Source organism: Oryzias latipes, chromosome 9 (genome assembly GCF_002234675.1).
Source record: "Oryzias latipes chromosome 9, ASM223467v1".
NCBI lineage: Eukaryota > Metazoa > Chordata > Actinopteri > Beloniformes > Adrianichthyidae > Oryzias > Oryzias latipes.
In genome coordinates this window covers 7,326,667-7,351,651 of record NC_019867.2, presented here as the reverse complement: position 1 = coordinate 7,351,651, position 24,985 = coordinate 7,326,667, and the positions used below count along the sequence as shown (strand labels likewise).

Here is a 24,985-nt window from a genome sequence, read left to right as displayed (position 1 = left end):
AGGGAAAGCCCCAGAGGGTCCCAGCGAGCCAGCCCCCAGGTCGGTCCTACCCATGCACTCACACACACATACTCACAATCATCTGGTTACCCTCCCTACCCCCGCCGCCAAGCAGCAACCCCCCCCCCAGCCGGCCGCCCCCCAGCGCCGCATGCCTGACCCCTCCCGCAGCCGACAGGACACCCATAAGCCCGGTCGCCCTGAGAGGACCAGGCGGGTGAAGACCGGCCGCCCCCCCCCCGACCCCACCCATGTATGGAGGTGTGGGAGTGCTGTGTGTGTGCTGCAGGTAAAATAGGAGGTCACCAGTGTGGGGGGATCCACCGCTGCCAAGCCGCAAAGCCCCCCACTCCGGAGTCCCTCTGTGAGTGGTGTGTATTTGCTGTGTGTGTGCTGCTAGCATGCAGTGTGTGTGTCTACAGAGGAAGTTAAAATTGTGGGGGGGCCAGCAAAAGGTGAGCACGGATGTTTCACCGTGCCCCCCTCCACCAGACCCTCTCCACAAGGCCCTAGATGAATCAGAGTGTCTAATATGCAAGTAAAAAGCGGGGAGGAGGGCGGGTGCCAACGAGAACCCAGAGAGGGGCATCCCCAGTGAGCCCCGCCAGCATACCCCTCCCATCCAGATCCCGGGGCCCTATGTGCCTGTGTGCAATATTTGTTTGGGTGAGAGCGGGGAGGAGCGGGCGGATGGGCACAACCGGGGGAGAAGGCTCCCCCGAGCGACCGGCCCCCCAGCCGGCCGCGGTAGGCGCCCCCCCTCCCAGAGCGGCCGGGCAGCCAGAAACGCCAAGCCAGCCGCAGTCGGAGGCCAGAGCCTCGCGGCGCCGAGAGACAGCCAGCAAGGAAGGGTCCCGGTGCCAGAACGGGGGGGCAGGGGGTCCAGCCCCACCATTCATACCCTGGCCCCCCTAAGGACTAGCACACTGCCCCCCCAGGCCCCCCCCCCAAAAAAATAAATAAGTAATAATAATAATAATAATAATAATACTAATAATACTAATAATAATAATAATAATAATAAAATAATTAATATAATAATAATAATAATAATAATAATGAAATAAACCCACCCAAGTGAACCCATTAACCCCTGCTGTGACTGCGGCGCCGACCCCCGGGGGGCCAGGCCACGCGCCAACTACCGGCCACGGGCGAAACACCGGCCACGGGCAGACGACCCCAGGCCCCAGAGCCCCAAGCCCCCCCCCCAGCCCCCGCCACGGCGACCAGCCACCCAGCACGGCACCCGGCCGCCGTTCCCGGTCAGCCGCACTGCCTACCCTGCGCCCAGCAGGCACCCGCCCAGGAACCCCTGCCAAGTTGCCGGCAGAGTGTGCGCCCCCACCACCACCCCACCCAGGCAACCAGAGCCCCGAACCGGGAGAACGACAGGCCCGGCAGAGCCCACCCCCCCAAAACCACCCCGGCCCACCCAACCAGCCAGGACCCGGCTCAACCTATCACCATCCCACCCCCACTAGGTGATGTGACTAACCAGCTGGAGCCAGGGAGAGTCTGAAGCTGACAGGTTTTTTGTGGAGGACATTATCTCTGAACTAATATGCTCTGACATGAGGATTCTATAGTGGTTGATGCTAAGATTATTTTTAGATTTCCAGTTTAGGAGGATAGTTTTCTTTGCTATACATACAGCGGTGAGAACCATATAAGCCTTGTTAGATTCCATGTTGATGTTATTCAGGTCACCTAATAAGCAGAATTTGGGGCAAGCAGGAATCTTATGATTAAACCAGATTGATAAATCCTCACAAACCTTACGCCAGAATGATTGGACAGGTGGACAGACCCACAGGGCATGCAAATAGTCGTCTATGTTGTTACCTATGCACTGTGTGCATGTAGCAGACTGATTGAGACCCATTTTAAATAACCTCTGTCCGGTGTAGTGAGTTCTGTGGAGAATCTTGTATTGAATAAGTTGCAGATTAGGGCTTTTGGTCATATTAAAGGCATTCAAACAGATCTGTAGCCAAAATTGATCACTAGAATTCAATGATAGCTCAGACTCCCATTTTGTCATGGGTAAGTAAATGGTTTCATCTATGTCTGATAACATCTTATAAATTTTGGAGGTGAGTTTGGGATTTTTAAGGTCCATGAAATGTGTTACTGTAAGGGGAGGGTCTAGGTCTATTTGGGTCAGGCAGTATTTAGTGCTTATAGCTGATTTAAGCTGCTGATATTCTAGAAATTTGTTTATATTAATTCCATAGGTTGAGGATAACGTTGAGAGGGACATAAATTTTCTATTCTGAATTATATGCTGGAACTGCTCGATTCCTTTGTTCTTCCATGAAGCAAAATGAATCATGTTTTTGTTAATCAAAATGTCAGGGTTATTCCAAATGGGGGTAAGTTTACATGGAAATAGTGTGAGGTTGTTTTTTTTAAGAAAATCCCACCAGGCTGTTAAGGATGAGCTGATGTTTAAACTTCTGAAGCATTTGTGTTGTTTAATTTTAGAACTGAAGAAAGGTAAATTAGAAATATCTAGGTTATCACAGAGATTTTGTTCAATGTCTAGCCAGGATTCATCCAGCACACCAGGATTCAGCCATTTTTGTACATAACACAATCTTTTCGCGGAGTAGTAGTCCTGGAAGTCTGGAAGGCCTAGTCCTCCTCTATCTTTAGGTTTTTTAATAGTTTTTAAACTAATCCGTGGGGGTTTACCTTCCCAGAGGTATTGGGAAATGAATGAGTCTAATGATTTGAACCAAGTAGTTGGAGGTTTGGAAGGAATCATTGAAAATAGGTAGTTAATTTTTGGGAGAATCATCATTTTTATGGCTGCAACTCTCCCGATTAGAGAAATGGGTAGAGTTTTCCATCTAGTGAGATCAGCCTCGGTTGTTTTAAGTAGTTGGGTGTGGTTTAGCTTGAGTAGATCAGAAAGCCTAGAGGAGATATTTATACCTAAGTACTTTATGTTGCCTGTTTGTATTTTAATAGATGACGGATTTAGATAATTGCAATTAATTGGTAAAATTGTGCTTTTAGACCAGTTTATGGAGTATTCTGAAACTGAGGAAAATCTATTAATTAGGGAGATGATTTGGCAGATGGAAGATTGTGAATTAGGAGTAAATAGTAAAACATCATCTGCATAAAGACTTATTTTGTGTTCTAAATTTTTGGTTTGAATGCCTTCAATGTCTCGACTTTGCCTAATAGCAGCAGCTAGAGGTTCAATAAATAGTGCAAATAAAGACGGAGATAGTGGACAGCCTTGTCTGGTTCCTCTTTGTAAATTAAAGCTTGGAGATGTTTGATCATTTGTTCTGATACGAGCATTAGGAGAGGCATATAGTATTTTAATCCAGTTAATAAATGATTTTCCAAAGCCAAATTTGTTCAGGGTGGCTATTAAAAATTTCCAGTTGACCCGATCAAATGCCTTTTCTGCGTCCAGTGACAAAATGGTTGCTTCTCGGTTGTTGATGGTTGTATAATCTATGAGGTTGATTAATCTGCGCATGTTGGTAGATGAATGTCTACCCTTTATAAAACCTGTTTGGTCAGGATGTATTAGAGAGGGAACTACCTTCTCCAGCCTTCCCGCCAAAGCTTTGCAGATTATTTTAAGATCTGCATTAATCAGCGATATGGGTCGATAGCTGGATGGTGATGTGGGATCTTTCCCAGGTTTCAGAAGTAAGATTATATTAGCAGAATTCATATTTGGAGGTAGATAATTGTTGTCCTTAATTTCTATTGTCATTCTGAGAAAAATGGGAGCTAAGATTTGCCAAAACTCTTTATAAAATTCTGCTGGGAAGCCGTCTGGTCCTGGGGCTTTTTTACTAGGCATGTTGGTTAATGCTTTATGTAGCTCTTCTTTAGTAAAAGGGGACTCCAGGGCTGTGATTTGTTCCTCTGTTGGTCTAGGCAAATCTATGCTATTGAGAAAACTGTTGATGTCATTGTCAGAGGGATTAATTTGGGATGAGTAGAGAGATTGGTAAAAGTTTTTAAAAACTGAATTTATTGCAGCTGGATCATGTGTTGCATTTCCTGTTAGGTCTATGACTGATGAAATAGTTGTCTTCTCTTTGTTTATTTTGAGTTGATTTGCCAAATATTTCCCAGATTTATTACTGTGATCAAACCTCTCCAAGCGTAGTCTCTGTAATAAAAACTGTGTTCTTTGATTAGTTATTTCATTTAATTCGATTCTTACTTTCCTTATTTGTTGTAGAGTTTGTTCATCCGGAGAGTTGCTGTAGGTTTCCTCTAACAGTCTGATTTTTTGCTCTAAATCCACTAGTTTAGAGTTTTCTTTTCTTTTTTTGTGGGATGAGAAGGCGATTATTTTTCCTCTCATGACTGCTTTCCCGGCCTCCCATAAAAGGCACGAGGAAATACCTGGGTGGTCATTATTTTGAAGATATGAGGACCATTCTTTAGCAAGAAAATCTATAAAGTTAGGGTCTCTGAGCAACGATGTATTGAACCTCACACACAAGTCTGTCTAGATGAGAAACTGGCTGTGAACTGTGCATGTACACAAACATAAACTACCAATTCTGAGGCATTTCTTCAAGCACATGACGCTACAGAAACTTACTTTACTCCCAGTTTCTTCCTGTTCCTCATTCAGTAGGTTCAGGTCCACAGTATTGGGTGTATGAAAGAGTTCATCATAAGCATCAGTCTGACTGGAACCATGCCCACTATCTCCACTCACACTGCCACCCTTTTCTGTCAGGATATTAAAAGACAAAAAATATCGGGTATTTCATTATTGATGCTTTTGAAAAGGCATTTGATTTACATATGCAAAGAGTAATGCATTAGGCTACAGGCATATCCATAATACAATTACCTAAAAAATATCTAATTTAAATAAGTTAATTGGCAAAGACAACACAGACAACATAGTTTGAGGCGTAAACCCCAAAACCGTAAAGAACCAGAAGAGTCCTTCTCCCATGAAGATGTAAACCAAACAAATAGATAACAGCGTAAAAACATTACTCATTTTTCCTTTCTTTAAATGGATTTTATAGTCCACAAAAGATCTAAGATCTAAGATCTAAGAGCACCTGGAATTCGGTTTTCTTTGAGTCAGTAAGAACATGAATGTCACTTGACATCTTTTCAAGGCTGACTCGTTTTACACAATGGAAATTCGTTCTCTGAAACAACTGAAATCTGCCTGAAAATCCGTAATAAATGATCAACCAAAACACAAAGTACTTAGGAAACGGAAGATTAGTTTTTAGCCTGTGAAATAATGTCAGTCTTCATCAGAAAAGTTTGGTCCAACTTCTAAATGAGCTGATGAGAAACAAAGAGGGAAACGTTTAATGTGAGTGTTGTAAAAAATAAAGAAAATCCATTAATCGTGCAGTAAAACTGTATTTGACTTTTTTCACTTAACGGTAGACTGCATTGTTTCAATGTAAAATTCAAAAACTGCACACGCACCGAGTTGTGGCGTGTCCTCATCAGCGGCCAGAAGAGCATACAAAGGCAGGGGGGGCACAGAGCTTATTTCGGTATAGTCGGGGCTGGAGCTTTCCGATTTGCTGAAGATCTTCTCATCTCTGGCGGTGCTGCCTCCAACGCTGATTGTTCGAGAGCGTATGCGCTTCTCTTGGTTGGTGGTACTCTCTTTCAGCGTGACAATTTCCCCAGCAATGCATTTCACCAGGTGGGAGAGGATCGCTTTGGCACGGTGGACCTAATAAATAACAAATTATATTTTCACAAGTTTATTGCTTTTACCCTGTAAAAATTTGAATTTAATCATCATAATCATACAAGACAAACTTCAAATCATCTGATATCTACTAATGAAAAACGTTTTCAAATATTCAAATAATCTTCTATGTTTTTAGAACAATTAATTGAAATGTAACAACATTTTTCCTGCCAACTTATCCTATTTTTGCTGGTTGCTTCATCTGCAAAAATATCAAGAGCACATGTTGGGTAAAACTTTCTTTAAATAAATATCTCAAACAATGACTTTTAAAGTCAAAGGAGCCCATTTTTCAGCTGCACTGCTAAGACTGCAAACAAACTGACAGCATCCCTCAAAGAACTTTATTTTTAATAGAAATAAAATAACGTTTTTATGGAGCTGCAGAGGTTTATAAAAAATGGCTGCAGCTGAACCAGATAATGCTGGCATGTCATTCACTTAACTTTAAGAAATTGTAAAATCACATTTCCAAGATTTAATTGAATCAATATTTTGATGCGCTGATAGATCTACAAAACAGGAAAAGTTGTCATAAACTAAAGGTAAGCTTTGAGAAACTCTGTCCTGCTTTGCATTTGTGTTTTCTGAAGGGCAAAAGAAGGACTAAAAGTATTTATTGTCATTTACCTTCCCTAGATCCATGAGTTCCAGTAATTGTACAGGATGGTACTGAGGTAAAGTGGGAAAAAGCTGGTGAGCTGCTTCAAAAAGCCCAGAATCCTCCATCTCTACAGGCAGGTCATAAACCGTTTTCTTCCCACTGAGCTTCTGCGCCAGACTCATCATTGATCTCGTCAAGGCCTTCTTGGGAGGGGCCAGGAGAGGTGTAGGTGCCGCAGAAGTGACGCCATCCTCCTGGAACTGTCTGACAGCTGACACTATGGAGGAGACGCTGCTGCTCGTGTCTGTGTCTTGGAAAGTTGTGAAAGCAGGTTTTGGAGGTACTGGCGGCTGCCACTGGGAGTAGACGTGCATCTCACAGTCCATACCCACCACAAGGATACCATCTCGGACCCAGGAGAGGGAAACTGGGATTGGTAATGAACCGTCAACAGAGGAGACCAGACTGACGGAGCGCAGCAGAACTAAGCGAGACAAACTGTGGTCTCTTTTAGCATCAGAAGACAGAACCAGTTCTGGAGGCTTCCCAGACAGGCGGCCATACATGTAGATCCTTGTCCCAATACCAACCGTCAGAATGTGTGACCCATCTTCTTGCGAAACCCAGTCCAAATGAACCATTGCCCTATTTGCAGAGCCAGGACAGTTGTCATTAGGCATAGATAGGTCAATATTACTGGAAAGATTAACACCTTTAACAGCAGAACTGCCAGCTGTGGGATCAGTGCTGTCCAAAAATATGGTCTGCTCTAGAATCCACTGCGAACCACCGGTGGAGTCACACTGGAAGATGCTGATGTAGACCAGTGGTTCTCTTGCTTTTGCTGGGTTGGGGCTGACACTAAGACTTGGAACTGGTTGTATATTGGGAGTTTGGTTTGGGTGTGTGTAGTTCCTGAATCCGTATGGGGAGGATGCCAAGGTGGGAGGAAAAGCTGGCAGTCCATCGGAGCTTGAATGAGGTGTTGAGTTCAAGGGCGCGTTTGGCGCCTGCCGGTAGGCGACAGCGATCCGTCCGGTGTGGCAGCAGCTCACGTTGATGGGGCGACCAGGCACGCTCACGGCACTGCAGTTTGGAAGCCTTTCATCCACCAGGAGAGTCCACTCCTCCCATTGGTAAACAAAGTCATCTGTGCTAGTGGGCTCTGGTGCTGAAACACTGCACTGCCAGAAACGCACTTTTCCATCAGAGCAGGAAGAAGCAAGAAGATACGGCACACGGCCAGCTGGTAAAGAGCACGATGCACTCAAATGACCTGAGAAGAGAGTTGATAAAAATGATAAGTAAACAAATGAGGTGACATATTTTAATATGTGCGTTTATCTGATGTTTTGGTTAGTGCAGGCATGTCCAAAGTCTGGCCCATGGGCCAAATGCTGCCCACATTTAGATTTCCTCTGCTTGAAGGATCCTTTCATAGAATCAATAATATGCACCCCCAGCATTTTCTTAAAATTGTGTGTAGGATTTTTTAAATTGTTGTTGGCTAAATTACGTTGCAAATTATTGTAAACCTGTGGCAACTCTGTCTGTGACACTCGACTTTTTCGGAACTGAATTATTTAACACAATAAATAAAAAGAAAAGTTAAATAGTGAGGGCCACCTCTTCAGGCAACATAGCGACTAACAGTTAATAGTAACGATAAAAATTAATACATTTTATCAAAAGGATTAATTCAAAAATTTACTTTTGTATTTAGTTGGTCAGTTTCATACCTGCAGAAGGAGTAAAACTAATCGCTTCAACTCCAGGAGGAAGGGAAAGTTCTTGGCTGAACAGCTTTCGTGTTGTGAGGCTGAGGCGACATGCAGTCTGAAGGTTGGTGGTGGAAGGTTTACGCCTGGGAATTACTGGAGAACTGGGGATGTCAAAGAGAAACTGGGAGTTGTACATCGGAGAAGGTGTGGTGAGATCCTTTGGAGTTGGTGTTTCTTCTGTGGAAAACAAATACAAAGAAAAACTGTTAAAAAAAAAGTTTCATTCATTTTTGTCTCAACAACCTAAAGTAGTTTTTTAAAGTAATCCTATCATTTCCAGAAGTATTTTGAATTACCACTTTTTGAAGTTGATATCTGCAAAATTAGTTTTAATTCATTATTTATAGGTAGATCATGGTCCAATAGTAATGGTGCAGCTGTGTAAAATTGTCCAAATGTTATAAACTGGTTATGATGGAGTCTCTGTTGCTGCTCTTTATAAACCTTGAATATGTGAAATACTTCTGTGTTTGTATTGATTTAAAAAAATCTGCAAGCAGACATTATTTACATCATTTCATTTATTTATTAACATTTAAAGAAAAAGTTTGTATAAACTTAATTACAAATGATCGAAAAGCTCATGCAGCTTTGTAAAAGCAGAGAGCCTCCAAAATGTGTTAATTGTCAAATCAGAGGTAAGCATAATAGAAACAAAGAAAACAACTTTCTAAGATGTCTTTACTTTATCAAAGCTAAAAGATTTTTCTGATTCAACCTAGAGAGTTAAAAAAAAAAGAGAAGTGAGGGATCTTGTGCCGCACATAACCACCTAGTATGACGGGTAAAGCGGCGAGATGCAGTTGCCACATGTGCAGGAGTGATCGGCCCGTTTGAGTCAGTTCCACCACCACCAGAAAAAAGCGCGCTGAGAAGGCCGACTCACTGAAAACTGAAGAAAAGAAAAGTCAATGAAACTGTTCCTTTTGTAAGAGATGAAAATCTTGCAATTAAATGAGAACTTTTTTTATTTCATGAAAACTAAAATTGACTATTACAAATGGAATCAGGAGTTTCTTGTGGGCCTTCTGCTCTCAAACTGCCAAGGATCAGGTTTTCTTCAAAGACATGTAGAAGTTGGGTCTCCTTCCGCTGCTATAGAGAACAAAAGAAAGTGTAATGAGAAATGTGATGCATCACAACACGCTGCTGTGCCAACACCCATGCTACATCTTGTAGGAGGATTTACACGTCAGATAAACAGATATTCATCCAGCTACACACAAAAAACTCCAGAAAATGTAGAGGAATTCCTTTTGGATCCATTTATGTTTTAGACAGGTTGACCTTTCAGAAACTCATGTCTGCTGCCCAGTATATCAGGCTATGGTGACGTGTTAATTAGGCAAGGAGGAGAAAGGGGAAGAGTGAGTTGAAGGGCAAAAAATAGTGAATAAAAATCCATTTTTGGCGGGTTTTTAAGAATACTTACAAAGTCGGTAATGGCATCCAGCTCTATGATACAGCCTGGTTTAGCTGTGGACTGCTGACTGATAATGTTGAAAACTTCCCCAACATATCTCTACAGCAGTGGGGAGAAAAACAAAGATTCAAAGTGTAAGAATACATTTAAAATAAAAACAAATATTATTGGCACTAACTCATCATCTGCAAATCATAAAATAATTGAAAATCTAATGAAAAAATAAACTTTTTTAAGCACTACGATCATATTTATAAATATTACTCAACAAGTGCTTTAAAAATTGTATAAAAAAATAAAAAGTACAGTGGTCTCTTGTTTATGGCAGAAGATACATTCTAAAAATAACCCATGATACGTAAAATCCACAGTGAGTAGGATTATAGATGTTTTTAACTACACACTCGGTCTGTGCAATATGGCCCAAAAACAGTTTTCACAAAAAAATGTGATTTGATTTTGATCATTCTTTTTTTCTACCACCCGTTACTTTCGTAAACTTCTTCTTTCTCTTTCGGCTTTTCCCATCAGGTGTCGCCACAGCGAATCATCCTTTTCCACCTCACTATCATGAACATCTTCTACCCTAACATTAGCCAACTTCATGTCCTCTGTTAAGACGCAAACCAAAATTAAAATTAAACAAAAGCTGTAAAAATGCTTGTCAACAAGGCGGCAGGCGTTTGGCGTGAGCTCCCACTCCACAGAGTCCCTCTGTTTCAGCCTTTGAAACAAATTCGTCGTACTGCTGCTTTTGGTATTAACAGCCTTCAAACAGATTTTTCAGCGTGTTGTTTGTTGCTCAAAGTCTGAAGTTGCAAAACAGAAGAAACTGTTGGGCTTTTTTTGGGGAACAAGCTCCTTTTAGTTGCCATTTTAACGTCGGAGCGTTGCAAGAGACGGGAGGGCTGACCTCACACCAAACAACAGAAGCCCTAAGATTTTCCCTAAGATAAATCTTCTTAAACGGCAAATTCGAATGAATCAATAAAACTAAATTAATAGCCAAAGCTAATTACCAATTTTATACTCTTTTCTTAGATGAACATTAACTTTTTTAAACTTTTGTAGAAAATTAAGCCTAGAATTATACAATAAAATCAACAATCTTTTTACTATCAAAGATTTTTGTAAAGTTTGCAAACTGAATGCATACTGTACAGAAGGCACAGCATGGAGGAGATTGACTGACAAGTTCACCAGCCAATCGGGACCCAGAACACAAGTGTGTAAAAACATACAAAATTGCACTTAAAAAAAACTGCGAAACAGCGAGACCATGAAAAGTTACAGCGAGGGACCACTTTTTAATGAAAGTGATCCTTCGTCAATCAAACTACAAAATAAGAGCCCGTGATTTAATGTTCAGACGGCAAACTACATCACATACTTCCAGATAAAGAACATTTTAAGAAATACTTTGGCTCTCAAAACAACTTTTGGTTCCACCACACTCCTTCTTAAGCGTTTGGTTAGTACACTATGTGACTCACAGAAATCTCCGGATTGGAGAGCTCGCTCAGGAGTTTCTTCGCTTCAATGACAGCTTGATACAGTCGTAGAGACTGACCATCACTCGCCACAAAGCAGGCACTGGGTGAGTTACAATACACACCTGCAGAGAGGAGATAAAAAATGTAATACAGCTTAGTACAACTAATGACTTCTGACACACTCAACAAATCTGAAACACTTCAGCTGAAAAGTTAAACAAAAATCTAAAATTAGAAATCAGTGGCTTCCATGAAGAATCATTTCTCTGAAAGTTAATCAGGATAAAACAGATTAGGACACTTTAAGTGTTCAGAAAAAAGAAATACCGTTTGCAAAGTGCAAAAATACAGTTTAACAAAATAAAAAAAGCTGGAGTTTATGATGGGCAGACATTTAAATAAAAAGAACAACAATATTAACATTTCTCACCAAGGCAGCTGCTGGGAATGAGTGTGGGCAGCCAGGCTACATTAGCGAACGCTGATGCATGAAGAGAATTTATTCTAGCGAGCTCTGAAACCCCGCCTGACAGAGACAGTGGGCCGACAGGGTCCACTCTCCATAAAATCAGTTCGCTGTAGATTGCGTTAGGATCCTGAGAAACCCCACCAAGGGACACTCGACTGGGTCGAGACCCACAATTCAGAGACGTGGAATGGGAAACACTAATCCGATGCCCCTCGGCAGGAGTCAGGATGCTCTCTGCCTCTGGTGTCCTCAAGGCATTGTGGTGTGAAGTGGTGAGGAGGAGTGGGAGTAAGGAGTGACAGGCCAGCTCGTTGAGGTGGAAACGGTGACCACAGTAGCGGGATTTGTGGGAGACACTGAGCACAGTGGAGAAAGCAGAGTCTTCTGCAAAGCTGACAGCCCACTGATTCAGAGAGCCATCATCATGTTTGGAGATCATGAGGACATTGGGGGTGAAAATACTCAATCGAAGACTATTGTTGCTTGCAGCTTTTACTTGGCATCCGTAGCTTATCAGAGTAGACTTTGTTTGGGATAATAAGGTACCCGGCGGTCGCTGTCTTCCGTGCTGGATCGCCAAATCCACGTTTTTGTTGCAGGCATACATAACCACACTGTGACTCAGGGAGATGGCATCACCTGTAGGAAATGCTACAGGGATACGAGACACAAATGACACCTAAGAAGGAAACAGAGATATTAGTATACTCCAAAATTATAAAATGTAAGACACTTCTCATTTATTTTACTTTATACTCAAGATATTAACAGTTACATTTGATGTGCAAATTATTTAAAGACCAACTCTAATCATCTTGTGAGCCATTTTAAAAGTGCTTCCAGTGGTTTTTTATTTATGATTATGCCCTTTTTAGCCAAAATCAAAAACCTGTGTCATTTTGTAGGACATAGTTTCTGCAGAGGTACAATTGAAATTCGCCTCTGTGTTGCGAGTGAGACTGTAGGCGCGGAGCAACCCCGCCCCTCTTCTCCTCGCCGTTGCTGAGACTAATGGAGACCAATTTTCTCTTTATGTCTTCCATCATCAGAAAAATGTCACAAAAGTATGTCAAAAACACTAAAAACACAATTTTCACATCAGTGAGTCTTTAAATAATACAGAACCGTAACACAAAAAAAACCTCAGTAACAGAAAAATCTATCTGACTTGCATTCAAACTAAGATGAATCTTAATCAAAACTAGTAAATTGTCTTATTTATATATAAAGAAGTAACAATCAACAAAATCTAAGCACATCAGATAACTGAGATCACATGCTTTTTAAAAGAGCATTATAGGTTGTTTACCTGAGTTTGCCTGAACATCCCTGGTTGGTATTCATCTAACCAGTCCACGTGCCAGACTAACAATGAGCCATCCATGGGATGTATACTGAACAGCATGTCCGCCCCTTTATTCCACTCCTCCAACAAAACGTTCACTTGGTGCTCCAAAGCTGCTACAGGAAGCTCCACACCTTCATCCCCTTTGGGGTCGTTTGGACTGCTATGGTTGTCTTCTTCATCATAGGTATCTTCATCTTCAGGTTCTGGAAAATTATGCAAGCATAGAGACAACAAAACATGTTTAAGTCAACTTTTTATAGTAAGTTTGTTTAACAACACAGCTGGGAACGTCATTTTAAGTAGCATGATGTTTGAAAAAGATGAACCGAAGGTTTCTCCTGTACCTTCATTTGAGCATTCGTTTTCCTCATCCAAAGTGCTTCTGAGCTGCTGCAGGAAGACCTCCATGGATAAAGTGAAATGAAGCTCCTTGTTATTGAGCCAGTGGACAGTAAAGAGACCGCCTGGCTCCTCATCATTCACAGCACCCAGAGAGGATATGGAGGGCAGTAAAGGAATGTCTACAAAAGATTTGAAAAGCTGTGTGAATAAACATTTTTAAAAACGACAAGAACAAAAACACACAATTACACTGAGAAACAGAAATGTAAAACTAAAACAAAAGCTGTCTGCACTAAAATGCAACTGTACTAGAAATGTTCAGCCTAAAGGCAGAAAATGTCTACAAAACTTTGCCCTGCTTCAGGTCAACTTAAGCTGTGACAAAAAAAAAACAAGAAAACAAAATGCCAACAGTTATCCGAGCAGCTCTGAGCACAAAAGTTCATTGGTACGTTGCAAATACAACTTTACACAAAGCAACCGGGGGGAAAAAACATGAAATTTACTTTCTGCAGTAAAGAAGAGCAGAGGTGAAGCCCTCTGACATGAATAAGATTTTATTAAACCACAGCGTGAATAATGTTTATATAATGTACTGTGTTCTATTCATTTCCTCTCTTGAGAAGAACTTGTGATCCTGCAGCTCAAAGATGATCCAAATGGTAGCTAAACAAGATGCTGGGGAGTAGGATCAATAGAGAAACAACTGCTGGAGTCTGACCTGTTGCAGGGTTGATGCTGGCAGCAATGTGGAAGTGGCAGAGAGCGTTAGCATGAGGCATTTCATTGCTGCTCGTCTTGTGGGTAAAGTGTTGGCTCTGGTGGTTTGGCAGGCAGCCAGTCAGGGAGGGAACAGGGATATCCCGATAGGAGCCGGAATGCCACGATTCTTGAAAATTAAACTGTGGGGAAATATGTTCAATTCATTTCCACATTTGCAGAGGTAGTGATTAACAATACAGTACTCTATGTTCACAGTCATGCATGAGAGGAACAATAAATCATTTTAAGATGAAGTCATTGTACCACTATAGTTGGTTGTTCAGGATGATTAGTACAGGTCACAAGTTTTCAATACTTTGAGCGTGCCTAATCTCTGAACAGCAAGTTACCCTGCATGAACTAAACATCACACAAGAGTTTTATTAGTGTACCTTTATCTTTTGATAAACATAGATACATACATACTTTTTTTATAATTTGTCATTGTCACCTGTCAACTAATAAAAAAGTCCATCATTTAGTCATTAAAAGCCATAAATTACAACTAATTAATTTATAACTACTAAAAGGTGCACCAGTCATAAAAATCAAAAATTTACAATTAGAAAAGAGTGATAAAATTGCTAAAACAAGTTTTAAGATTCATTTATTTGTCATTGTCATTAAAACAACAAAATTGCAAACAAGCGTAACGGTGCTAAAAATCTCCAGACTACAATGTAGCAAATTTTTTAAATCACCCAACATTTCAAAGTTTCAGCAGCTGCAGTTTTGAATTTTAATGTTTGTTTTTTTAATCAAAGCTTAAATTTTTAATTATGGTTGGATACAAACTGTGCTTGAGACAATTTGGCCATGTTTTACTAAACTTGTACATAGTTTTAAATGGGTGTAGAAAAAGGGGCACAAGTCAAATGCGAAATTCCTTTAACATTCATATAATAAAGACCCACTATGATCAACTTTTGATTTATTTTCAAAAGCATTCTTAGTGGTCCTTTGATCATGATTATGCCGCTTTTATCCTAAACCAAGAAACGGTGTCATTTTCCAGTCCAGTTTCTGCAAAGTGGCAGTAATTCAATAGAAATTCACCTCTGAGTTGTAGTTGGGACCGTTGGCAAGTAGCAACCCCGCCACTCTTCCCATCACCCATAACAGAGAGCTGCTCTGTTTACACGCTCTCCTGCTAGCTTACAACCCCTCACACCCCCAACCTAACATTACTGGTGCAGCAAAAATATTGAGCAATAATGGAGATATCCAGCCATACAGTTTTTAGCCAGGTGCCAGCTTGTACGAGGCAAACAAAGATCTAATCCATGAAACACTCAAAAACAAAATTTTAAGCTTAATTTTCTTTATACATGCTCTCCATAATTACTAAAATGCCACAACAACATGGTAAAAACACCAAAACTACTATTTTCATCAGAGCTGGGATTTAAAGCCTGTCTGGACTTTTACAGCATATGACAAAAATGGTACTGCGGTTCAAAGTCTCAGCTCAATTGAATTCTTCTAAACTCCCTCGTCAGATCGAGTAAAAGTAATCTAAGCCAAAGGGTAAAAAAAAGCTCTACTTCTGTGATGAAAGGATAAACAAAGATAGTACTTCTGGGGGCTAAACTTAAGAAGACAACTTTACTACAAAAAGTACAAATGTGAGATAACCGATAACAGATAAGATTCCCCTTTTTCTGCAAGAACAGCACTTACTTCTTGTGAGGTGATTCCTTGTGTCTTCCCATTGAAGTTGTTTTTTTCGGGGCGGTCAGCACATTTGACGGTTTCCCCATCATAACCAGAAACGGGGCTGTTGAAGTGACCATAGAGGAAGCTATCGCCTGGTAACATCGTCTCTGCCCAGAGCCGACAAACGTTGTCCTTGCAGCAGGTGAGCAGAACATTACACACTGCAGCTCTTTAAGGACACAGGAGGGGGGAAAGAACACAGCAGAGGTTATGCTGAGGGCTGCAGGGGAGAGGGGAACTCTTCACTGATTTTAAATGATCATTGCTTCAAGTATAAATCAACAAAAGAAAAAAACACATTAAAAATGTAGTAGTTTTTAGAGATTAAAGGTATTCTAAGCAGTCTTTTAAAGTTATGTCACCCTACGCCTAGTTGTTGTTAATGTAAAGTGAACGACAATATTTGAAAATGTCGGGTATACTGCGAGGCATAAACTGTGGTCATTTTTATTTGCATCTAACTGCTGACAAATCTACAATCCAGATCACACAGAACTCTGCAGATGAGAGAAGATATAATTGTGTCTAAAAGGTATATTGTTTCTCTCTCATTAATAATTCTGTTGGAAATGTTTTAATAAAACCCTTCAGTGTTGTATTAAATGTAGGAAAGTACAACTAAGGGCCATTTACATGTCATAATATTTTTGCACAGCACAGCATTTAACCTGCTATTTAATAACATGGTTTTATAGTTTAATTAACACCAAGAGATCCAATCAGGCAATGAAAAAGAGTCATGCTGGAATAAAGCTTTCAGTGCTGTGCAACCCTACCAGGAACCTCTGAAGGGGTTTTTGTTACAGAATGAACAGAAACGGCAAAGGTTTACATTTCAGTGTTAAAATGGAGAAAAATGATCGCTGCCATTTTTTGCAGCTGTGAAAATGATCCTTGAGAGAGTTCATACCGTGGCATGTATTTGCTGGTCTTCCTCCAAGAGAAACCAGTGACAGAGCGAGGATGGGCCAGGTACACAAAGGAAAAAGCCAAATCCCCCTGCACACTCACACTGGCATCTGGGGGGGTGAAGAGTGTGGGAACACCAGACTTCCACTTGTTGGTGCTGTACCAAACCTTCACCAAACAATCATCCTGAAGAAAGGAGACAGGAGGAAAAACATACTTGGTGTCACGACAGATCCCTCATTCTAAATTGCAGCACTGGATAATTACCTTTAAATACTTTATATTTATACTGGAAAACAAGTGTGTTATGTACACACACCCTTATCCTGAAACGGTTAGCAGAACTAAGTCACTTACCTGCCCTGCAGTGGCAAAGAATTCCCCATCTGGAGAGAACTTCATAAAACAAACTGGAGAGGCCGTCCTTCAGAGAATAAAAATGTCAAGATTTTTGCATCAATATCTTATATTTACTATAGTGTGAATTTGCAACTAACATTTAATGTTATCAAAATGAAATAAATCATTTTACCAGGAACATTCACACAGAAAAAAAAATAATTGAAAAAGGCTTTTTTTCCGATTTGAAGTACAATTGTGGGGAAAAAACAGAACTAAAAGAAGCAAAACGCAATCATTTAGAACTTTTCCGTTCTTACCTGTTCTGCCAAATACACCTCCAAGCAGAGGAAGAGCCTTGTATGGTCATTTGATTCTTCTTTTTCCTATTTTCAACTTCATCTTTAACACCGTCCACATCAGACCAGAGCTGGAGGCTGTTGGAACCCGTTAAGAGGGATTTTCCTTTAAAAAATAAAAAAACGAAAATTCAATTCAATGACTCTTTAAAGACAGTTACCAGTGAATATTTGTGTGAAAACACTAGTGTAGTGAAGGAAATTTATTTAGAATAATACAACTACCAACTTACAGTTGCTGTAAACATTGACATGCTTATGTGAGTTTGGGACAAAGTAGTGAGTTCAAGTACCTGTGGGGTGCCAAGCCAGGTTTCGTACCATTGTCTCCAACACAAACTGACCAGCTTTCTGCCACTGGCAGTTCCCCTTCTGTGCACAGAAAATACATCAAAAGAAAACATTAAAAAGGACTAAGATATTAACTGGAATTATTAATAGAATAATTCATTTCCTTTTGTAAAAAGTTGAGTTCAAGTGGCAACATCTGCATACTAAGAAGAACTAAGAGATGGCTTAATACAAGTCATGTGAATAGAAACTTCTGCAATTACGGACAGAACCGCAGACAGAGCTAACGTAGTAAATTCTTAACATTTTCACGACTACTTCTCTAACAGAGAGGAGCAGCTCAACTCTGCTTCCCCAGATTTGAGTTAGAGCTGAAACAGTCCTACAGCTGACTTGAGAAAAAGAAAAAAATCTAAGAACCACTCTGAAAATGTAGACAGCCTTATCAAAGCATGAATTTCTCTTTAGTGACTGCAGCTTTGACCTTCAAACCGATCTGAACTACTTACAGACAGCGGTGCATCTTTTCTGTCTGGAGGCTGTACAGGCTCAAAGACGCATACAGTGCTTCCATAGGAAGCTGCAATCTAAAGGTACAAAAAGAAGAAAGAAACAGTAAATAATTATGCAGGACATGTAAACATGCAGGAAAACATAACAGTGGTTAGGTTGAGGAGAAAAGGACATGTACGAAGAAATTTGATGACGTTGAAAAAGCTTGGATGACTCACATATCAACAATGATTGGCAAAGTTTCCTAACAAATACCCAAAGCCAGCAAAACATAATAATAATTTTTTAAGCGATAATATTTATAGCTCAAAAACATTTTTCTGTTCCCTGCAACAAGACTAAGGTAATGAACCAAAAAAAGAAGTCTGGCTTTTAAATGACAAATGTCTGATAAAAGCTGTCTAGAAATATCACTAAGTGCAGGATTTCAAGATATTCTCTACTATTTGCAAGACCTCTGATGATATCTATTAATGGATATGTCTTAGCGTGACAAAAGAATGCAGTGACTTTCAACAAACCAAACCAGAGATGAAGTGGGTCAGAAGTAAAAAACGCTCACTCATGAAGGCAGAGAAGAGCACAACCACCATCACATGATAGAAGCGAGGAGAGTTTCAACAAAGACTGTTCTTTTCCCTAAAAGTCATCTGAATTATCGTTCAAATCCTTTTATGAATAACCGAAACCTATTGGATATCATGCATTTCAAATGCAAAAGAACTGCAGATGACCCACAATTACTCAAGGATGTATGATAACAAATGGCAAAGGAGGAAAAGGAGGGCAGAAAAAATGGAAGTGGGGCAAAAATGTGTTTAGTCAACCACTAATTCTAAAATGACTTTTTATAGGTATGATCTCCATATATCATCAAATACAGGTACATTAAGAAAAAGAAAACTGTGAGAGTCCTAAAGAAAGCTCAGGTTGCTTTGACAGATTCCTTCAGGTCATCTGCATTGTTGGCTTTGGTGGTGTCTCTCAACTTCCTCTTGACAACAGCCCATAGATTGTTGAGTTCAGGTGACTTTGCTGGACAGCTGAGAACAATAACAGTGTGGTCACCGAACCAGCTTTTGGAACCTGAAGCAGTGTGGACAAATGCCAAGTCCTGCAGCAAAATAAAACAGGGTCTCCAAACAGCTCGTCAGCATGAAGTGCTCTAGAATCTTCTGGCAGAAGGTTGATTTTGAAAAACAAAGTAGACTAACACCAGCAGATGACATGGCTCCCTGAATCTTACTGACAGAAAAAAAATTCACACTGAACTTCAAGGAACATGGATTCTGTGTCTCTCCACACGTTCTCCAGACTTGATGTCTAAATGAAACTCAGAATGAACTTTCATCTAAAAAGAAAACTCTGGACCATTAGGCAGCAGTCCAATTATTTTCTCCTTTGTCCCGGTAAGAACCCTTCTGATGCTGTCTCTAGTACAAGAGTGGCTTGACACGAGGAACACAACAACCCATCTCTAGTACTTATGTTTGTGTAGTGATTTTTGATGCATTGACTTCAGGCTCAGTCAATCCTTGTGTTCTCCAAACGTTTTTGAATGGTTGTTGCTCAACAACCCTCAAGGTTATGATTCTTCCCATTTCTGATGAACTTTGTCTACCATACCTTTTATTTCCGCTCATTTCCAGTTATTATGCTTGGAGAGAGAACTCTGAACATCTAGCATCTTTAGCAACAACTTTTTGTGACTTTCCCTCTTGACTCTGGAAATGTAAATGAACACAGTTCATTTTCTAATGAATGTACTTCTTTTGCACTGAACTGATGAAATAAAACATACCTGTGCTTAGGGGTGTGACGATAAACGCATCACAGCAGTTTTTTTTTTTTAAAGTTTTTTTTGTTGTTGTTGAAAGTTCTGCATATGGTGTGTGATTGGAACTATAATAAACACATTAAACACATTCATCTTTGCAGATAATTTACTTTTTCTGCTAGTCCTGTGTTCAGACTTTAAGGGTTTCTGGGGGAAACCTTTTGTTAATGTTCTCCTTCACTCGCCTCTTGCGCTGCGCGCGGCTCTCAATACCTCTTAGAGCCGGGCGCAGCACGCGGCTCACTCTACTTACACACACAAGCGCGGTTTCAGCAGCACATACACATCCTCATTCTACAACAGAATTTTCCGTCTCGTGAGGAAATACAACAAATTTACTGCATTCTAATTCTTAATGTCCATTGTATTCATTTCCATTACAAGCTGCGTGCGTTCTTGAGTGCGCGACACGGCTGCCCGCCGGAGGATTTTGTGTTGAGGGGGTTATTACTGTTCTCCTTCACTATGTACACCAAACATGAACGCGCACTGTTAGATTTCGATGAATATCACTACATGTTTTGTTTGGGAACTATTTTGTGCAGTGCAACGTTACGTGTCTTTATAAACAAAGGCGGAGCCTCCTGCCCCGCGTTCTTCATGGGTGTCAGGCTTCACGGCTACCGGAAAGGTGACAAAGTGTCTGCAGTCTGTTTATTACTGGGTAATATATAATTTTCTGAGAATATGTCTCTACCAGCGAGCACAGGTGAAACTCGCGTGCAGCTAGAGAGCGGGCCACTGCAGAAGAATCAACACCGCACCCCCAACACACTTGTGTGCGCTCCTTCCTTCTACTTCCACACACGCAGCGCATTCACACATACACACAGTCATTCTACAACACCTATATAGTTAGTTCATTAGTTAGATAGGTAGCAGTTAGTTGTTACTGTTATTTGTTAATAAAGAATACTCCGTTGTAATTGTATTCATTTGTCCCCTGCTGGTTTATCACCGAGGTGATCAAAAATCCCACACCGTCACAGCTCTACCTGTGCTAATCTGTTGTCAAGATCTTAAGGTTTCAAAATATTTTTTTGTTTTGCCAAAAAGGACTGGAATACTTTTTTATAATTATTTTTCATGTCAATATTTTTGCATTAATTAAACTAAAAAGAATATGATTTTCAAGATTAAGAATCAGCCAATCAATTTATATATATATATATATATATATTTTTTTTTTATTTAACCTTTATTTACCCAGGAAATGTCCCATTAAGATTAAAATATATATATACAAATATTTATATATACGTGTGTGTGTGTGTGTGTGTGTGTATGTATTAAAAAAAGGAATAAAATATCAATTTTTATTAATTCTTTTGGGTTATTTTTTCTCTAAAATGAAACTAAAAACTAATATTGATATTATTATTGTATTTGGACAGAAAACAAACTTTGCAGTAATATAACAGAAAGAAAACAAATATTTTTTAAGGCTTGCAAGTTGCTGTAAAAGACAAAATCATCAGCTCAAAATGTTAAACCATGATTTGGAATGACAAATGAAGTAACAGTTTGGTTTTTTGCTAAATTATTATTTTTAAATAAAATGTGCATTTGTGTTTTTTTTAGACTGGTGGGATATTTAAACATTCTTTATATTGTGGATATAAGAAAAATGTGAAAGTCTGCATTTTGAGAAGATTACAAAAAGCAGAGCATCTTCTGATTCTCACCTGCCCCCCCTGCAATGAGCAGTCAACACATCCAACCTGGATGTTGCCATGTTTGGCCCCTGGGATGATCTGCAGCCGCTCAAAATTACTGCCCAAAATCACCACATCGCAGCCTGATGCATAAGCCTATAAAAAGACAGACAGCAGAAGGTGATGAGAGGCAGAGATGACTCACAACCACACACAAAAAAATTGCATTTGTGAGTGTGTCTGCATGCATGGGTATGTGTGTGTGAGAAAGAAGGTCATTTGACCTGACCTTGCCCTACAGCAAGTATTGTAAATCAGACATACCATCACATGACAGCTCTGGAGTGCAGGAGAATAAGATTACATTTATTGACTATTTCTGTGGTTCTGGAAAGGAAGTCGTCACATGGACTGTGAATCACAATGACCGAGTCTCCTTCAACCTTTTTTTCTTACATTTTTTGGGTTTTAAAAGCAAAGTGCAAAGTCCCAAAACAAGCTAAGACACAAGTTGGAAACTCATAGTTCCCCTATGCCGAGTCAAAAACATCCTACAAAGAACACACGTTTGATTTGCTACTGACATCATTAGAGTAGAAAAGAAACAATCACTCAGCTTATTAAATAAAAATCCCCGGCAACAAAACATTTGGCATAGATAGATAGATGTTCTTGCTGCGTTTTTGTGATGATACAGAAAAATTAAGCTTAAAATTGCATTTCTATTCAAATAGTTGTAAATCAGGAGCAGATGAAAAAATGCCCTCGGAAAAAGCTTGTAGGTGTGATGTAGAAAATATTCCCTGCTCTGCTCATTTTTAAAGCATGCAGATGTAGACAAAAAGATCTATGCAAGTCTTTTTTTCATTTTCCAAACTGGCATTTGGCTCAGAACCATATGGCTGGATAACTTCTATATTGCCCGCCATTTATGTTACACTGGTAATTTTAGGTTGGGGGTGTGAGGGGCTGTAAGCTAGCGGGAGAGTGCGTAGTCCTGTCCACAACTCTGAGATACATTTCTAATGAACTACTGCCACTCTTCATAAACTATGTCCTAAAAGCCACACTGGTTTTTCGAATTTGGGCTAAAAACTGCATAATTAAAAGAGCACTGGGAATGATTTTCAAATACATCAAAACATAATTATATTTGGTCTTTAGGCTATCTTACCGTAAAAGGCATATTGTTGATACTTCCAACTGAGAAGCAGTTGTCTCCAGGGTTGACAGCCCCCGTAAGGACTTGATGAAGATTCATTGTTGATCTTTATAGTCCACTGAAGATGCTTGAAATCTCTTTATGTTATGTGAGATTCAATGGGCAACATGGGATGAAGTCCGTCATCTTCCCTTGCATCAACGGATTATGTGCTGAAGGGAAAAGAAGCAAACACAGAATAAATATATAAATGCCATCTTTCAAATGACAGATGTGCGTTTTCGAAGATTTTGACTCTGTCATGAGGAAATTACAAATGGTGATGATAACCAAGAAATAAATTTGATCATCATAACCAAACATTACCAACAAACATTATTGCCGGTACACCAAAGCATGCTTGTCGTATGTTTCCTATATGTACAATTTCCATGAGCAATACCTTCTCAATAAAGAAAAAAGGCATTAAGAGCTCATAAAAGCTCATTTTACAGCATTAATTTTTCAACTAGTGGATGACAATCAAAACAACTATAGTTGAAGACGCCTAGATAGCCAAACACATGGAAAATTGTCCAAAAATCTTCCCAAAAAGAATTTATGGTTGCATCAAGCTCTTTTGAGCCTGCAGATCAAGCTGCATGCCACGGCCGTGTCACATCTATTTAGAGGTAAGACGTGGGAGCTCTTTTGCATAAAAGTGAAACACCAGGTTTCTCAGAAACTGGTCAGGATGCATTGAAAGCTAGGCAACACCCAGGATAGGGAGAGAACAGACTGGTAAACAACACAAAAGGAGGCTTTCAAAGGAATAATAATACAAGGAAGGTGGTGTTGGTAAAAAAAAAAAAAAAAGCCTTCTACTTTAGATCTACTGTTGGGGAACATTATACACATTTACAGAGTTTTACTTCTGTAGCAGCAAAACAAAAAGGTTTTTAGCGTATGTTATCAAAAGGGGGCAGGCAGTAGGTATGGATGAGTCTGTGGGTTAATCAGGAATAGCAATGAATGTTACTTAGCAAGTTGCTAAGTAACAGCCAAAAAAGACATGTTGCTAAGCAACATGTCTTTTTTTTTTGCGCCAGAAAACATCTTTAATACTCTTTGTCCAGCCAGCTCCTTTTAGTCTCCAACAGAAAAACCGTTTAGATCCATATCACATGTCTGAAGCACAATAGCACAAATAGCGTTAGGCATATTTGTGTTAACAGCTACCATGACAAGAAGTAACTTTTTTTAAATAAATAAAGTAAATATTATTTAAAACAATAAAAAATAAATAAATAAAAACACCCGAGTACCAACACCTAGAAAATGAGCTCAAGCCGCTGATTTCTACCTGACTTTTGTAATAGAAGACTTCTGTTTCCTGTGTTGTGGCCACTCACTCACGTGATAACATTTCACACTCGAGCTCGTTAAAACACAACCAACGCCACGTATTATGACAAAAGTTGGCAGCGCTCGAAACAACAAGCGCCACCGTTTTAAAAACAAATGTTTAAACATCATCATGTACCCGGTGTGACACCAACTTACGATTCAAGTTTAGCTAGCCATGATTTGTTACTTACTACAACACGATCTGACACAAGGAAAACCTTGACGAACAGATTAGCTACTTACTTTGTAGTGTTTCTCCGAGACATATCATAAGTGTTACTCCTGTCAGCTGCTCTTCTTGAATTTATCGTCCCACCTTTTGCTGATTCGTTGTCCTCTCTGTTAGGTTAGCTAGTGAATAGCTCTAACTAGGGCGCTCAAATTAGCCTCAAAGCTAGCTGTAATAGATAGAAGGAATGCATTTAAAAGCGGAAAGTCAATATTTATCAAAGCAATAAACTCTTTACTTAAAAAAATTCAAGGAAGGGGTTACCTCCTCGACAAGGTTAAATAAAACGCCTTTAAAGAGGAAGCTTTCCCCTAGGTTGAAGATGTGTCCTGATAACGACTGTGTCGCCGCAATGCATTGTGGTCTTTGAAGTATGTGTGCAGAGGAGTCGAGAGAAGAAAGCTCAACAACTACAACGAAAGGTCAATGGATTGGCAACAACTTTTGGTAAACTTTGTTCTGTTTATTTGGGGGTTTATTTACTAGTTCCGTAATATAACGTTAGCAAATTAATCAACAGTGCTCAAGTAAATATTTTGTTAACGATGATATAACTATTAATAACGTATCCTATTTATGTTTTCAGGTTGTTGTTTACCTGAACATATTAGCTTTGCAGCAGCTTGGTCCACCAAA

At 39.9% G+C, this 24,985-nt stretch overlaps 1 protein-coding gene across 3 annotated transcripts in view; it reads right to left on the bottom strand.

Annotated features, from left to right (window-relative positions):
* dmxl1 (Dmx like 1) overlaps positions 1 to 24,727 on the bottom strand; it is a 55,656-nt gene extending 30,929 nt beyond the window's left edge. For 2 of the 3 annotated variants that reach the window (XM_011478944.3, XM_011478945.3), the window contains exons 1-22: positions 24,614 to 24,727; positions 24,364 to 24,518; positions 22,747 to 22,946; positions 21,603 to 21,728; positions 18,077 to 18,154; positions 17,570 to 17,648; positions 17,238 to 17,382; positions 16,936 to 17,002; positions 16,580 to 16,764; positions 15,634 to 15,838; positions 13,913 to 14,093; positions 13,194 to 13,370; positions 12,811 to 13,052; positions 11,463 to 12,180; positions 11,033 to 11,154; positions 9,549 to 9,638; positions 9,115 to 9,211; positions 8,889 to 9,008; positions 8,075 to 8,293; positions 6,362 to 7,611; positions 5,455 to 5,710; positions 4,592 to 4,725 (exon numbers count right to left, since the gene is read on the bottom strand). In XM_011478944.3, the coding sequence (XP_011477246.1) occupies positions 4,592 to 4,725; positions 5,455 to 5,710; positions 6,362 to 7,611; positions 8,075 to 8,293; positions 8,889 to 9,008; positions 9,115 to 9,211; positions 9,549 to 9,638; positions 11,033 to 11,154; positions 11,463 to 12,180; positions 12,811 to 13,052; positions 13,194 to 13,370; positions 13,913 to 14,093; positions 15,634 to 15,838; positions 16,580 to 16,764; positions 16,936 to 17,002; positions 17,238 to 17,382; positions 17,570 to 17,648; positions 18,077 to 18,154; positions 21,603 to 21,728; positions 22,747 to 22,833 (4,578 nt within the window). In that variant the 5' untranslated portion in view covers positions 22,834 to 22,946; positions 24,364 to 24,518; positions 24,614 to 24,727. Of the gene's footprint in view, positions 1 to 4,591; positions 4,726 to 5,454; positions 5,711 to 6,361; positions 7,612 to 8,074; positions 8,294 to 8,888; positions 9,009 to 9,114; positions 9,212 to 9,548; positions 9,639 to 11,032; positions 11,155 to 11,462; positions 12,181 to 12,810; positions 13,053 to 13,193; positions 13,371 to 13,912; positions 14,094 to 15,633; positions 15,839 to 16,579; positions 16,765 to 16,935; positions 17,003 to 17,237; positions 17,383 to 17,569; positions 17,649 to 18,076; positions 18,155 to 21,602; positions 21,729 to 22,746; positions 22,947 to 24,363 lie in introns of all 3 variants that reach the window. The other variant, XM_020705783.2, reaches the window with a different exon arrangement.
* Positions 24,728 to 24,985: the final 258 nt, after the last annotated feature.